This window comes from Micromys minutus (assembly GCF_963924665.1).
Source record: "Micromys minutus genome assembly, chromosome: 16".
Classification (NCBI taxonomy): Eukaryota; Metazoa; Chordata; class Mammalia; order Rodentia; family Muridae; genus Micromys; species Micromys minutus.
Genome location: NC_137985.1, coordinates 15,965,590 through 15,982,714, shown reverse-complemented (window position 1 = coordinate 15,982,714; position 17,125 = coordinate 15,965,590). Strand labels below are relative to the sequence as shown.

Here is a 17,125-nt window from a genome sequence, read left to right as displayed (position 1 = left end):
ACGAAGATGCAGAGAAAAAGGAAAACTTCTCCACTGTTGGTGGAGTTGTAAACTGGTGCAACCACTCTGGAAATCAGTCTGGTGATTCCTCAGAAAATTGGACATAGTACTACCTGAAGACCCAGTAATTCCACTTCTGGGTATATACCCCAGAGAAGCTCTACCATACAACAAAGACACATGCACCACAATTTTCATAGCAGCCCTATTTATAATAGTCAGAAGTTGGAAAGAACCCAGATGTCCTTTAGTAGATGAATGGATACAAAAATTGTGGTATATTTACACAATGAAGTACTACTTAGATATCAGAAACAATGACAATGGTTGCATCTAGGGAATATCATCCTGAGTGAGATAACCCAGTCACAAAAGAACAGACATAATATGCAGTCACTGATAATGGGATACTAACCCCAGAAAGCTCTGAACACCTCAGAAACATCTCACAGACTATATGAAATTCAAGAAAAAAAGGCCAAAAAAAAAAAAAAAAAGAAAATAAAAAGTCATTATCCTTAATCTTTACACAACAAGAAAACTTTGACTATTTCCAGGTTACTTCTTTTCTTTAACATGTACTTTATGCTCATTGTAACTAGTAAGATTTTAATACATACTATCAAACCTTTAAAAAAATCAAATACTGACAAAAATGTATTCATATGCATTTATGCAAAAATGCTTTTAAAGTATGTATACTTATCTTTGTTTTTTAAAATAAAGTTGTTCAGTTAAAAAAATGGATATCTTTTCCTTTATTGTACATCCTCTCTTCATCTGCATTTTACTTGGTTAACTCTAAAGTGATTGCCTACATTTTCTTTTTCCCAGTTACATTACTTGTACCCAGCAGTGCATTCTTTACTGCTACTTCACACACCTACACTGGTAACAGTCATATTTACCTTCCTTGATTCTGCAGTTCCTCCAGAATATGCACTTACATTTGAATATCCAGATCTATGAGACTCAGGTGAACGAGAATATATGCACAGGATGCAGCAGGTGCTTAGGCTGCTCTGCTCCTGGCTCTGCTAGGCCCTTCCTCTGTGGCTGGCAGAGGTCCCACTGGTGGGGGGCTTGACCCTTTCTTCCCTGCTTCTCCAGTCCAGCTCTTCTGCTGTGCCCAGATATGGCTCAGCAGAAGATTCTGTCTCAGCAGAAAAATGCCAAAAAGCAGGCTGGACAAAAGAAGAAACAAGGACATGATCAAAAAGCTGCTGTTAAAGCTGCCTTAATATATACCTGCCCAGTCTGTAGGACACAAATGCCAGATCCCAAGACCTTCAAGCAACACTTTGAAAACAAGCACCCTAAGACCCCACTTCCTCCAAAACTGCCTGCTGTTCAGGCATAAAGTTGTTTTCGGGTGAATTCATGACACCTTTGACTTTTCTGTCTCAGACCTTAGGTAACAAAACTGCAGCTGCCTTTTCTAGAGAAACTGTTTATCAGCAAAAAATAAAGGTGCTGCAGAAACACTCATTTTTATGCTATTTCCTTTGAGTGTCGTGCAAAGACAATTCTGTGGAAATGTACAGTTGACTCTGATGTAGAAATCTGAAAAATCAGTTTATTCTTGTTATAAGTTGTTTTTACAATTGTAATTATATTGATGTGCATATTGTGTAAAATCATTTAACAAAGTAGTGCTTTGACTTTACGATACTACAGGATAAATGGTTCTAGAAATTCTGTTCTAATTTCCTTATTATTTGCCTTACTATAAAAATGAGTTGATCAGCTAGTGTTGCAAGAGCAATCCTCTCCCTTCTCATCTCAGTGACAGGTTAAACTAGAGCAGACTCATTTGTTAAATCATATACACAATTGTCTCTGCAGCGGATCTGCTGCTTCCATGTATTTGCACTTCCACGCCATCCCTGCTTCTGATCATTTCCTTTGTGTGCATCTGGGAGTGCACTGTAGATGACAGATTTGATTCATAAAGTTGGTCAGGTTGCCAGTGAGCCATTCTGGACAATGAATGAAGGAACAAGTGTGACACTTAAAGACCTATGCCTTATAATGGGCCTTTGCAAATTGTTCAAAGTCTTTCATTTAAAGTTGAACTACAATTTTTGAAAGATTTTGAAAGTTATTTAGCTAATTTTATGAATGAATTTTTGCATTGAATAGGGCTACTAGGATGATTTGTTCCAGGTTAAGCCCCAGAACATTTTTTGTCTTTCAAATAAAACTCTAATTTTAGAGACTTTGTAGTGCTGGCTCCTGAAATCAAAGACTGGCTAGTCTGACTTCCACCTGAAATAGCAAAGTGGAAAGTAGGACGAGGTAAAGTCTGCTCATCAAGAAGGACTAGTTCTGGTATTGCAAATTAGTCTGTTGTAATCCAGTTTAAGTTTAGAAATTGATGTAATAGGAAGGTGATTGGGTACTAACAGCTGCTTAGAGCTGTGGCCCTGACAAGTGGATAACAAATGGGCCCCTCCTGATGTAGCCTGGGCAATCAGTGCACAGCTCAGCACACTGACCACCTGGCTCAGGTCACTGAGTTTGAAGGTTGGTGTCTCAAGGGAGAGTCTTAGTGCTAGTAATTTCTACAGCAACCCTGTCTCAAGCTTCACATAAGTATAGTCTGTCTGTTTCTTATTCAGTTTCCTGCCTTTCATATTTGGCTATCTGCTGTTAGCTAAAATGTTGTTGACTAGAATTGGAGTTTCACTTGCTTTCTTGTGAATCTTTGAGACATTCTAGTTAAATGTCTTTTGAAAGTGCTATACACAGATGTGTGCTTCTTTTAACTCACTGGCCATTCAGAGCCTGTTTGCAATCTTCAGCTTAATACTTTTTGTTTGTTTCACTGTTGTAATTCAGAATAAAATGTTTTCAACTTCGTATTTAACTGTTTTATGATCTGCTGAAGGTACCACATTTCACTCTGTATCTCAGTGATAGAAAATAGTTGATGGACCTTCATTCTTAGCATAGGGTTTGCCATCATGGTCCTATTTTGTGTTTCAGTTAAAATAGGTGTAAGGAGAAAATGACAGCTCAAACATCTTTGTGATTTAGTGTTGAGATTCTCTTAACAGACAAGTGTGTTTAAAAACTGTTTTAGTGTCTTCAAAGGTGATATAAAATAGCAAGAAGTAACTGATCTGTTTGTATTCTGTATTTATGTTAATTGTCAAAGAAATGGAGTTTTCATTAAACTTGTTTCCATTTTTATCCCCATGTTTGGCTGACACACCTGGAACCTGACATGTGCTATAATGTCTTATTAAAGAAGATGCTAAAGAAAAAAAAAGAAAAGACAGTCTGTGTTAAAACTAAATTTTAGCAGTGTCTATCTGCAAACCCAACCATCCAGAACACAGTATTCGCTAAAAGAAAAACCTCAACTAGATAAGATTAACATCACCCAAAATAGTATGAGCAGTATTTAATTCTAGACTAGTAAATAAGTTAGCAAACATACATCCAAACAACAAAATAATAGGAATCAACTGTAGATTGTCCCAAAGCTGTTTGTATTTTAATGTTAATTCTACTTCCCCAAGAAGGGCTACCTAGTCTTGTGACTGCAACTGAACCTTCCAATTTTAATTTGTAAAATAAAGGAAAGCCAGTGACTGGGCAGGGAGAAAGGGAGAGGGAGAGAGAGAGAGAGAGAGAGAGAGAGAGAGAGAGAGAGAGAGAGAGAGAGAGAGAGAGAGAGAGAGAGAGGGCTGAGAGGTCTGAGGAGGTCAGAGGATGGGGGCTGGGAGGTCATAGTGATGTAGAGCTTCCCAAGGAGCAGGTAGACCCAGGTGATATTGATTGATGTAAAAAGCAATGAACATTAAGGATTTTATAAGTCTAGTATCTCATATAGAAGGGCAGTTTGTATCTTTGTCTATTTGATGCAATTTTGTTATCTAGAGGGTTTGTGGATTGAGAGTTGAACAAATAAACCTGTATGAAAAGCTATTGGGCTTTTGTAGGATTGTGTTTGTAGGATTTTGGGGTAGAGAAACACCCTGGGACAGAGACAGAGAACAGGCAGTGAAAACCTCCAGGGAAGAGAGTTGTGTGATAAAATTGGGCCATGTTGGCGGTTCAGATCTGGCACTGGAGGTTCCTGTGGCTCTGTATCAGGGTTGGGCCTGAGGAGTGAGACCTCAGGGCCAGTAAAGATATAAAACAATTTTTATTTTTTAATATTTACTACGCCAATCAACAAACACTGCTTGTTGATAACTCCTAATAAAAAATCTCCAATAAAAAGACATAAACTAATATACTGAATTCAAAAATACAAATCCAACAACTTACTTTAGCTAAGAAACAGAGGAAGATCAAAGATAAACATCAGTACAAGTTAAAATAATGAGAAAATACATTCTAAACCAAGAAGTCAATAGACCTAAGAAACAATTTGGTATAGTCATTTTATTATTTGAAAAAAATCCAATTCAAACCAAAAGCAATTGCAAGAGATATGAAAGGATACTATGTGTTTACTTATCAACGAAAAACATTCACTAAAGTGGTATTGCAATTGTTAGTATTTGGTACCTAAAGAATTGCACCCAAGTTCATACAAGAAACACTACAACAGTTAAAATCACATATTGACTCTCACACACAGATGATAGTGACTACAATACCCCCAAAATCACCAACTAGTGTGTCATCATGGAAATGGAGTAGACTAAGCCTTAACATTATGTTAAAACACTTTTAGTAATTTAAATGTTTTCTATACATTTGTGAAGTTCATTCTTTTGTATAATGATATATAAGCATATAAAACACACATTTTCACTTCAGTATCACCAATTTGCTTTACATAGCTTAATACAGGATTTGCACCAAATTTCATGAATCTCTGCAAGTAGCCCATTGAGTCTTATTAGTGTTACCAATATATGCTCAAAATAAGGGCTAACCCTAGAACGAGGAAATAATATTAGAGGTCATATGATCAAAATGGAATGAGTATACCTTCCAAAGACAATAGATATTACAACTAGCTGCTCAATGAAACTCAGGACAACAATACAAATATCAATTGTTAAAATTAAACATTTTGCATAAAAGTCAAATTGTATCAATTTCATATTCACATGCTGATCAATTATGTTAGAAAACTATGGAAAGTCTTTTCCTCACGTAATTAAACAATTATGTTTTTATTTGTGCATGTGGTAAACAAATGAAAATATTTAACAGTCAAACTCTACTAATATAAATAATTTCTGCCTGCATTCTTTGGTATTTCTTTGTATAAAAACACATGCTGTGACAATTTTTATAGTCATATGTTCAGGAACTAGTCCACATTAAAGCTATAACATGTAACTTAGACAGGAAGAGCAAGATATACCTAGATTCATCACATTTGTATTAAATTTTGATCATGTTATTTTCACAAATTTATATAGTCAGTACATGTTTCACTATACATCAGTTATGTGACCCACAATTGAAGTAACTATATATTAAGGGATTGTCCAGGAAGATAACTTATGTAATTTGACTGAAAAGTTTCTGGAGGGCTTTCTTGATATCCTTGTTCCTCAGGCTGTAGATGAAGGGGTTCATCATGGGAACTACCATGGTATACATTACTGAGGCCACCACACTTTCCTTGGAAGAAGTAGAAATAGATGAACTAAGGTACACACCAAGACCTGTTCCATAAAATAAGCAAACAACTGACAGGTGAGATCCACAAGTAGAGAATGCTTTATATTTCCCTAACAATGATGGGACGTTAACAATGGAGGAAATAATTTTATAATAGGAGTAAAAGATTCCCGAGGCAGGGAGGAAACCAAGAAAGATACTGACAAAAAATATTATTATTTTATTGATAGAGGGATCAGAACAGGCAAGTTTTAGAAGCTCTGGAACATCACAGAAGAAATGAGGGATTTCTCTGTTAGTGCAAAATGTTAGTTGTGACACCATCAAGCAGTGTGTCTGTGAATCAATGAGACTGATACAAAATGAAATGATAACCAAGCATCTGCACAGGCGAGGATTCAGAATGACTTGGTAGTGTAGAGGGTGACAAATGGCTACCCATCGGTCATAGGCCATCACAGCAAGTAGTAGGCTGTCCATACACGCAAAAAAGAAGAAGAAAGACACCTGAGTTAGGCAGGCTCCATAAGTTATGGATTTGCTATGGGTCCGCATGTTTATCAGGATTTTGGGGATGGTGCTGCTGCTGAAGCCCATGTCAGACAATGAAAGACAGTAGAGAAAGAAGTACATAGGGTTGTGGAGATGGGAATCAGTGCTGATGGCTAAGATGATGAGCACACTTCCAAGCACAGTCAGCAGGTATATGAGCAGAAATAGTACAAATAAGATGGGCTGCAGTTCAGGGTCCTCTGGGATTCCAACGAGAAGGAATTCCATGTTATTTGTTAAATTATATTGTTCCATGAGGCTAGAATATCTTTAAAAATAGATTGTTGTACTGAATTAAGCATTATAGAACAAACTAGCTGCATACATGTATTTCTTTAATCTATAAATTTATAAGAAATAATTAATACACACTAAGTTTTAAGGTTTAAAAATAGTTTATTTATGGCAAAAATTGTCCATGGAATAGAAAGTTTGTTTTCTGTGTGAAACTTAGTTTGACCATTTAAGAAACATAATCCATAATTTAAATTGAGGTCAGTGGTGTTGACCTTGTCTAATCAATGAAGGAACATAAATTGAATCCCAACATAATAAAGGTAACAAATGAAGGATAAAGAGAAATATGAATAAACAAACTGAATAAAGTATTGAAAGAATGAAAATAGGAGGAACGGAACAAATGAATTAAGAAAGAAACTAGAAGAGATGAAAAGAGAAATAAAGTAAAGGGAAGGGAAAGGAAGGCAAAAGAAGAAAGAAAATGAAATAAATATGCACAGGATATAACCAGACAGAAAAGAAAATAGAAAAGGGAACTCATGACGTTCACCAATTAAGTTAGGTTTTGTGGGCATTAAGATTCTCCAACTTCTCTGGTTTCCTTTTATAATATATTACAACTTCCTCTTCAAATCATTTTTATTTATTTATTTATGAAGAGAATATCATCCAAGCCTGTACTACATGGCTTGAATTTGTGGACTATAAACTGTGAGGTACATAAACTACTTTTTAAAAAGCCTATTTGTTTTGAGCATTTTGATAATAATGCAAAACCGACTAAGTCATGTACAGTATAAATTTAGTTATAATTCCCAGTTGTGGCAAATTTTTATAACAGTTTCTTAAATGTACTCTGTGAGAGAAAATTGATCTACGTGTATCATATTTTGAAACTCTAGGCAAAATATATTTGAGAGATAAATATTTTCAAACAACAGTTCAATGAAATTTTTTTTAAATCAATCCAGTAAAAATTCCCCTAACTAGTAAACTACACTTGCAAAAGAAATTGCTTTTTCTCCTCTATTTCCATTGGAAAATCTAACAAAAGAACCTATTAAAGAATTTATATGCGTATATATATATATATATATATATATATATATATATATATATATATATATATTCATTTTTATTGGTTATTTTATTTATATTTTAAATGTTATTTACCTTATCAGTTTCCCCTCCACTAAACCCTGTCCCCTTCCCTGCCTCTATGAGAGTGCTGAACAACATGCTCACCCACCCTCAGTGCCCTAGCATGTATATTTAAACTTTTATAAGTGCATTAATTTCACATCCTGAGGTTTATTTTCTGAATACATAGGCTAAAACCAGCTGTGGGTAATTTGCTTAGCAGTTATAGTCACTTTCCTTGTTACCAGGTAACCCAAGTTTTGTTCCCAGCATCCTGGTCAGGTCGTTCACATTAGGCTGTAACTCAATTACAGGAAAAACTTACATTTGATTATGGCTTCCTCAAGTATCTACACAAAACAGTTTTGTACACAAAATAAAACATAGTCAAAAGCTTATTAAAAATTAAACTTAGGTTCTTGTTTTATCAATTTTCAGTCAATTAAAATTTATGTTTAATATACTTTCTTTATTTCTCCATTTTTTGGTTTTGTAACTCATATTTAGCTAAGAGCTAGCTTCTGCACAACACTGATATTATCAGGTAAGAATATTTTTAATTGTATATACATATATTCATTATAAACATCTTAAATGTTAAACATTCATTTTGTTTATAAAATTATTCTACACAATGATTCTGAATGTGTTATTAATTGATAAAGTAAAATGGTTAAGTAATTTTTTTACTTTTTGGTTGATGAACAAAACAAGTTTCATTATGCAACATTTCAAGGTATGTATTATACTTTTCACATATTCATTCTCAACTGCCTTCCCTAATCATTACTGTCCACACTTTCTGCTGAAAGTAAGCCTACAATCTTCTTTTCAAAGTTAAATATATAGTTACCAGAGTAGAATATGTTTTGTTTTTATTATTCCTTTTTACCATTTATCATGTCATCCTGCCTCAGTATTTCAAGTCCATGTAATAATAGGCATATGGTAACATACTTAGCTACAATATTTTCTTATTTTTCTGTTTTTCAATATGCATTTTTAATTGTCACTCTACATGTTTGTCTTTTCTCCCTCTTAGTTTTTTGTTAAGTTCTTTGGCTCCTTCATCCTTTATTTGGTATAGGTAAATTAAGATCCCCTATCTTTGAACATGATAGACATGCTTATTAATTGTGTAGCTCCATCTATGCAATCTCTTGCCCCATCATATTCTGTCAATGTTACATGAGAACTAGTGAAGAAGTAAAACTGAGTTTGCAGGTTATTCTGTTGATGTTGTAAGAATCTGGTAACATGTTTTAGATAAATCTCTAATGGAAGCTTTCAGGATAGTTCTTTGTTCACTTTTCTTTTGTTTTTATTTTTTTCCTGTTCCTCTCAAATACAACCCACTCATGTACAGTTGAAAAGCATAAGACCCCACTGGAGCCAAAGCTTTATCTTGAAACTTAGCTTCACATTCTTGTGACATATGGAGATGTTTTCAATTAAACCATATTTCTAGGGACAATATATTTCCACTAAAATCATCTACTTTAATTTAAATTTAGGAACTCACTGGCACAGCAAACATTTCAACACTGGTTCAATCTCTCCCAACTCCTCTCACAGTTCACTGATTGTTGATATTTTTCTTCTAACAGTTCACTGGTTTTTGCTATTTATTTCCTATTGTTATATTTATTTTTATTTATATTACTAGGTACTTGGTATTTTTAACAAATAGCAGATGTATTAGAGGAGCATCAATTTTCTTGTTCTGGTTAAAAAATTTTACTGAAGTTAGAATTGATAAGTGTATATAATAATTCTAAAATCAACTAATAAATAAATTTAGTAATCCTAAATAATTCCATAAACTTTATAGCATTTGTGATAAAATTTCATTTATTGATTCATTTTCTCCACTGATTAAAGCACAACTCATACATTTAACTTTCTAGTACCAACAATATAATAATAACCCTGTCTTCTTTTGTGTCTTGCATAGATTAATACTTACTAGGCTATAAATTATTTCCACCTGACAAGGACCAGATGTGATTGATACACTTTTTCACTCTTGACAGGTATGTGATGATGGCCCAGGTTCTGTGTTGAGAACTGGTAGAAAAACAGTAAATCATGACACTTTCCATGTAGCTGATGAGAATGTTATAGAAAAGGAAAGACAAATATGAGGTATTCAGAAACAGCAATTTCAAAATCTAGAGCTGGAATGGCAAGTGGATATTTATGATATTTTGAGGCACAATTCACAGAGCTAGTAATTATGCTTCAGACAATTCAAATCTCTAAGGATCTCCTAATAGTAATTTAGAAGAGAAAGGGCAAAAGTGAACATACCTAGAAAGACATGACCCTTCCTATCTCAGGAAGAAGGTTAATTGTACTTTTCTGACCTCCAGGTTATAGAGATATTATAAAACTAATGCACATACTTTAAATTAAATGAAGCTCTATAAGGTTTGATATGTGAAATACTATCAAATGATTATGTAATTTATAAATAGTTAAATTTTCCATACAAAAATTCAAATACAATTTTTATTTTTTCCAGTGGTGTCTGTGAGAAGTTTTCTCTTCTAATTTTTCTCCCATGAACATATTTTCTTCATTACTTAAAGTCAAGAAAAGATTACATTTTTATTGGATATTCTTTGTAATTACATTTTAGATGCTATCCCTGTTTGCCCAATCCAATCTCTCCTCCCATGCTTCCATGAAGTTTCTCCCCCTCCCATCATCCCTCTCCCATCTCAAAACCTTGGTATTGCCCTACAATGGAAAAACAAGTTTCCATTGAAGCAAAATCTTCACCTCTCATTGATGCCAGAGAATGGTATCCTCTGCTACATATATAACTGGAATCATGGCTCTCTCCATCTGAACCCATGGTTGTTATTCTAGACCATTGGAGCTGTGGTGGTTTTAGTTAGTTTAAATTGTTTTTCTTCCAAGGAGGATTTATATCCTTTCACCTCCTTCAGTCTTTTTGCTAGCTCCTTCATTGGGGTTCTTATGTTCAGTGCAATGGTTAGCTGCAAACATCCTCCTCTTTATCAGTATAGCTCTGGCAGACCTATGAGGAGGCATCCATATCAGATTCTGGGCTGGGCTGTAAGCACTAATGGGCATCAGCAATATAGCATGGGTTTAATTGTTGATGGATCACCAGGTGAGGCATTCTTGGATGATTTCTATCGAATCCCTACTCCTCTAATTTTCCTCTTATTTCCACAAAGGAGTGTTTTGTTCTCCCTTCTAAGAAAGACAGAGGCATCCACCATCTGACCTTCCTATTCTTTGAGCTTCATAATTTCTATAAATTGTTTCTTGGGAATTCTTAGCTATTTTAGGCTGGTATCCACTAATCAGTGAATACATGGGTCACCTCACTCAACATGACAGATTCAAGATCAATTCATTTGCCTAAGAATTTCATGAAGTAATTGTGTTTGATAGCTGAATAGTACTTCCTGTGCAAATGTACTACAATTTCTGTGTCCATTCCTTTGTTGAAGTATATCTGGTTCTTTTCAGCTTTTGTATATTAAAATAAGGCTGTTATGAACATCATGAAACATGTGTCCTCATTAGATGTTGGAGAATCTTTTGGGTATTTAGCCAGGAGTGACATAGTTTGGTATTCAGGTAGTACTATGTCCAATTTTCAAGTCCAACAGACTGATATCTAGAGTAGTTGTACCAGTTTACAATCACACCAACTGAGGAGGAGTGTGCCTCTTTCTCTGCATCCTTGCCAGCATCTTCTGTCAAATGTGTTTTTGATCTTAGTCATTATGACTGGTGTGAAGTGCAATCTCAGGGTTGCTTTGATTTGCATTTACCTGATGACTAGGGATTTTGAACATTTCTTTAGGTGCTTATCAGCCTTTGATATTTTTCAATTGAGAATTTTTTCTTTAGCTCTGTATTCCATTTTTAATAGAATTATTTAATTCTCTATATCCTGATTCTCTTCTTCTTTGTATATTTTGGATAGTAGCCCTGTATCAGATGCAGGATTGGTTAAGATCTTTTCCCAATCTGTTGCTTGCAATTTTGTTCTTTTGACAGTCTTTTGTCTTAAAGAAGCTTTTCAATTACATGAGGTTCCATTTGTCAATTCTTGATCATAGAGCATAAGCCATTGGTGTTCTGTTCAGGAAATTATCCCCTGTGCCTGTGTGTTATAAGCTCTTCCCCCTTTTATGTCCTAATAGTTTCAGTATATTAGGTTTTATGTGGAGGTCTTTTATCCACTTGGACTTGAGCTTTCTGCAAGTAGATAGGTAAGGATCTATTTGCATTCTTCATGCTGACTGCCAGGGAAACCAGCACCATTTTTTAAAGATTCTGTTCTTTTACCATTTAAAGTTTTTTTATCTTCTTTGTCAAAGATCAAGTGACCATATGTGTGAGAGTTTATTTCTGGATCTTCAATTCTATTTCATTGATCTACCTGCCTGTCTCTGTACCAATAATATGTATTTTTTATTACAATAGACCTCTAATACAACTTACAATCAGGAATGGTGATACCGCAAGAAGTTCTCTTACTGTTGAGAATGGTTTTTGATATTCTGGTTTTTTTTATTATTCATAATGAGATTTCAAATTGTTCTTTTAACTCTATGAAGAATTGAGTTGGAATGTTGATGGATCGTGATTGCATTGAATCTGTAGACTATTTCAGGTTAGATTGTCATTTTTAGTATGGTGATCCTTCCATTCTATGAACATGAGGGATCTTTCCATCTTCTGAGGTCTTACACAATTTCCTTTTTCAGGTCTGTGAAGTCCTTTTAATATAGATCTGTCACTTGCTTGGTTAGGGCTATTCCAACATATTTTATATTTTTGTGACTATAGTGAAGGGTATAGATTCCCTAAATTTTTCTCACCTACTTTATTTTTTTTTGAGCACAATAAGGTTATAGATTTGTTCAAGTAAATTTTATATCCAGACACTTTGCTGAAGTTGTTTTTCAGCTATAGAAATACTCTGGTGGAATTTTTGAGGTCACTTAAGTATACTATCATATCTACTGCAATTTCTAGTATTTTGATGTCTTTTTTTCCAGCTTGTATCATTTTGACCTTTACATGATCTCTGATTGCTCTGATTAGAAAAATCTAGTACTATACTGAATAGGTAGGTAGAGAGTGGATGGCTTCACCTACTTCCTGATTTTAGAGGGATTGTTTCAAGTTTCTCACCATTTATATGATGTTGACTATTGGTTTACTGTATGTTGCTTTTACTATGTTTAATTATAGGCCTTGAATTTCTGATCTTTCCAAAACTGTTAACATGAAGGGGTGTTGAATTTTGTTAAATGCTTTTTCAACATCTAGGCAGATGATTATTCAGATTTCTCTTTGAGTTTTTTTATATAATGGATTACGTTGGTAAATTTTTGTATATTGAGTCATCCTTGCATTCCTGCAATGAAGCCCACTTGATCATCGTGAATGATCGTTTTGATGTGTTCTAGAGTTCGGTTTGCAAGAATTTTATTGAGCATTTTTTCATCAATGTTAATGAGGGAAATTCATATAGAGTTCTCTTTCTTTGTGTGGTCTTTGTGTGGTTTCAGAAAAAAAACAACCTAATTGTGGCTTCACAGAATGAGTTGAGACATGTTCTATTTCTTTGTATTTTATAGAATAATTTGTATTGGTGTAAGTTCTTCTATGAATGTCTGATAAATTTTAGCACTAAACCAATTTGTTTCTGGACTTTTTTTGTTGGGATGCTTTTGATGATATATTCCTTTAGAGTTATGGGGCTCTTTAGATAGTTTTTATGATCTTAATTTAACTTTAATACCTACTATCTGTCTAGAGAATTGTCCATTTCCTATAGATTTTACAGTTTTGTTGAGTATAGGCCTTTGTAGTAGGCTTTGATGACTTCTTGAATTTTTTAAGTTTCTGTTGTAATATCTCCCCTTTCATTTCTGATTTTGATAATGTGGATACTCACTCTGAATCCTCTCATTATTCTGGATAAGTGTTTATAAATCTTGTTGTTTTTTCAAAGAAACATTTCCTGGTTTTGTTGACTCTATGTATAGTTAATTTTACTATTATTTTCTAGCTATTAGTGTATGCTCTCTCCAGTTTCTGTTTGGAGGCACTCAGAGTTATGAGTTTTCTCCTTAGCACTGCTTTGATTGTATCCCATAAATTTGGGTATGTTATATCTTTATTTTAAATAAATTCTAAAGAGTCTTTGATATCTTTCTTTATTTTTTCCTTGAGAAAGCTATTGTTCAATAGAACATTGTCCAGCATCCATGTGTATGTGTGCTTTTTGTTGTCTCTGTTGTTAATAAAGATCAGCCTTTGTGCATGGTGATCTGATAGGATGCTTTGGATTATTTTGATCTTCTAGTATTTTTGAGGCCTGCTTTGTGACTGACTACATGGTCTAATTTTGAGTAGGTGCAGTGAGGTTCTGAGAAGTGGGTACATCCTTTTGTTGTGGGATGAAATATTCAATAGATGTATGTTAAATCCATTTGGTTCATAACTTCTCTAACCTTCAAAGTGTATCTGTTCAGTTTGTGGTTTTATGATCTATTTATTGATGAGTCTTGAAGTCTCCTACTATTATTGTGTGTGGTGCAATATATGGTTTGATCTTTAGTGGGGTTCTTTTATGAACATGGGCACCCTTGTATTTGGAGAATATATGTTCAGTATTGGAGATTTTATGTTAATACATTTTACTTTGGATAAATAAAGAGTATCCTTCCTTTTCTTTTCTTCTTTGTGACTCCATTTGGTTGAAGATCTATTTTATTCAATAGATGGCTACTCCAGCTTGTTTCTTGAGACCATTTGCTTGGAAAGTATTTTTCCCAACCTTTTACTTTGAGGTAGTACCTGTCTTTTTTGTCGAATTGAGTTTTGTATATGCAGCAGAATGATGGGTCCTGTTTACAAATCATGTTTGATAATCTATGTCTTTTTTATTGGGGAATAGAGTCCATTGATCTTAAAAGATATTTAGGAATTATGATTGTTTCTCCTGTGACTTTTCTTGTTGGACAGAGATATATGTTATATACCATTTTTCTATTCTTTTCTTGTTTTTTGCAAGAATATTATTTTCTTGTTTTCCAAGAGTGTAGTTTCCCTCCTTGTGTTGGAGTTTTTCATAGATTATCTTTTGTACTTTTTGTACCTGGATTAGTAAACATGTATTATGTAAATTTTTCTCATGGAAAATCTTGGTTCCACCATCTATAACTGAGAATTGTGCTGGATATAGCTACATTGGCTGGCATTTGCATTCTCTTAGTGTCTATATGACGTTTGTCTAGGATCTTCTATCATTCATAGTTTCTGTTGTGAAGTCTGGTGTAATTTTTATCAGTTTGTCTTTATGTTTTATGTGTCCTTTTTCCTTTACTGCTTTTAGTATACTTTCTTTCTTTTTAATGTTTTGACTATCATGTGTTGAGAGGAATTTCTTTTAGGCCAATATATTTGGAATTATTTATGCTTCTTGTATATGCATGGTTATCTCTGTCTTTAGGTTAGGAAAGTTTCTTCTATAATTTCATTGAACATATTTACTGGGCCTTTTAGTTGGTAGTCTTCACTCTCTTCTACACCCATTATCCTAATGTTTAGTCTTCTCATTGTGTTCTACATTTTTGAAACTTTTGGTTAAGAACTTTTTAAGTTTTACATTTTCTATGACAGATGTGTCAATGTATTCTATATTACATTCTGCTTCTAAGATTCTCTTTTCATCTCTTGTTTGTGTTGGTGATGCTTGTATCTATGACTCATGATTTGTTTCCTTGTTTTTGTATCCTCAGCGTTGTCTCTCTTTTGTTTTTATTTTCAATTTTATTGGATATTCTCTGTATTTACATTTTTCATATTATACCCTTACCCCCACTCAATTCTTTCTTATCTTTTTTTTTTTTTTTTTTTTTTTTTACAAATCTCAAGTGCAAGTGGATCAAAGATCTCCACATAAAACCAGGTACAGTGAAACTATTAGAATAAAAAGTGGGGAAAAGCTTAGAACTGAGGCACAGGGGAAAATTTCTTGAACAGAACAGCAATGGCTTATGGTCTAAGATCAAAATCTTTAAATGGTATTTAATGAGGTTGCAAATTTTCTGTATGACTAAGGACACTCTCAAGAGCACAAAATGGCGAGGTAATGAGGTCATCTAACACCAGGAATGGCAGAAATACAGGGACACAGGTCTGGTGAGACTCCCCTGATAGTAGCTGGGGCCCAGAGAGGTGTGAGCAAGTGCTCAGAGAGCGCAAATCCCCCAAATAGGTTCAAGAGAGTAGGAACTCTTCTGTAGGAACTCCGTTTCCAATCAGAGGACATGTGAGTGCCGGACAGGCAGTCAGGCCATCTGCCACTAGGAACAGTAGAGATCCAGGGAAACAGGCCTGGTTAGATTGCACTGCAAGTAGCCAGGGCACAGATAGGTCTGGGCTGAGCACTCAGAAAACATGCCTCCTCCGCAGAGGTACAGGGGAGCAGAAACTCGGCCATAGGGAAGTTGTCTTAAAAGAACTTCCCTACCCTTAAAAATGAGATGACCATGAGCATAAAAGAAGCCAACAGAACTCCAAAAAGTGTGGATCAGAAAACAATTTCCTACCAACACATAATACTCAAAACACCAAGTGGCCAAAGCAAAGAAAGAATACTTAATGCAGTAAAAGAAAAAGGTCATGTAACATACAAAGGCAGACTTATCAGAATCACACCACAATTCTCAACAGAGACTATAAAGGCTAGAAGATCCTGGAAAGACTTCATGCATACAATAAGAGAACACAAGTGTCAGCCAAAGCTGTTATACAAGGAAAATCATTAAATTACCATAGATGGAGAGACCAAGATATTCCATGAAAAAACTAAATTTACACAATATCTGACCACAAACCCAGCACTACAATTATTTATAGGTGGAAATCCAAATACAAGGAGGGAAATTATGTTGTAGTTGAAATAAGAAAATACCTAAGCAAAAAAAAAAAAAAAAAAAAAAAAAAAAAAAACCAGAAAGAAAAAGGAAACACAGGCACAATTCTACCTCTAAAGCAAAAAAGAGCAGGAAACAGTAACCACTATTGCTTAATATCTGATAACATAAATGGAATCAAGTTTCCAATAAAAAGATATAGGCTATCAGACTGGATACATAAACAGAATCCAGCATTTTGCTGCATACAGGAAACTCACCTCAGAGACAAATTCAGACACTATCTCAGAGTAAAAGGTTGGGAAAAAAACCTTCCAAACATACTGCCCCAAGAAACAAGGTTATGTGGCCATCCTAATAAAGAATAAAGTAGATTTTCAGCCAAAAGTTATCAAAAAAGATAAGGAAGGACACTTTTTACACATTAGAGAAAAAATTTGTCAGAAGGAACTCTCAATCTTCAACATATATGCTCTAAATACAAGAACACTCATATTCATAAAAGAAACCCTACTAAAACACAAAAAATAAATTGTACCCCACACAATAATAGCGGGAGTCCTCAACACCCTACTCTCATCAATGGGCAGATCATGGAAACAGAAACTGAACAAAGACACAGTAAAACTAGCAGAGTTTTTGAACAAATT

The 17,125-nt window shown here is 34.3% G+C and overlaps 2 protein-coding genes across 2 annotated transcripts; one reads left to right on the top strand and one right to left on the bottom strand.

Moving 5' to 3' along the window:
* Positions 1 to 1,135: 1,135 nt before the first annotated feature.
* On the top strand, positions 1,136 to 1,360 carry LOC308430804 (zinc finger protein 706-like; the record flags this gene model as incomplete). Its single annotated transcript, XM_080930089.1, has 1 exon — positions 1,136 to 1,360. The coding sequence occupies one exon, from the start codon at positions 1,136 to 1,138 to the stop codon at positions 1,358 to 1,360; it is 225 nt and encodes a 74-aa protein (XP_080786215.1).
* Positions 1,361 to 5,475: 4,115 nt separating this feature from the next.
* On the bottom strand, positions 5,476 to 6,405 carry LOC308430792 (olfactory receptor 7E24-like; the record flags this gene model as incomplete). Its single annotated transcript, XM_080930079.1, has 1 exon — positions 5,476 to 6,405. One exon carries the CDS (start codon positions 6,403 to 6,405, stop codon positions 5,476 to 5,478), a length of 930 nt encoding a protein of 309 aa, XP_080786205.1.
* Positions 6,406 to 17,125: the final 10,720 nt, after the last annotated feature.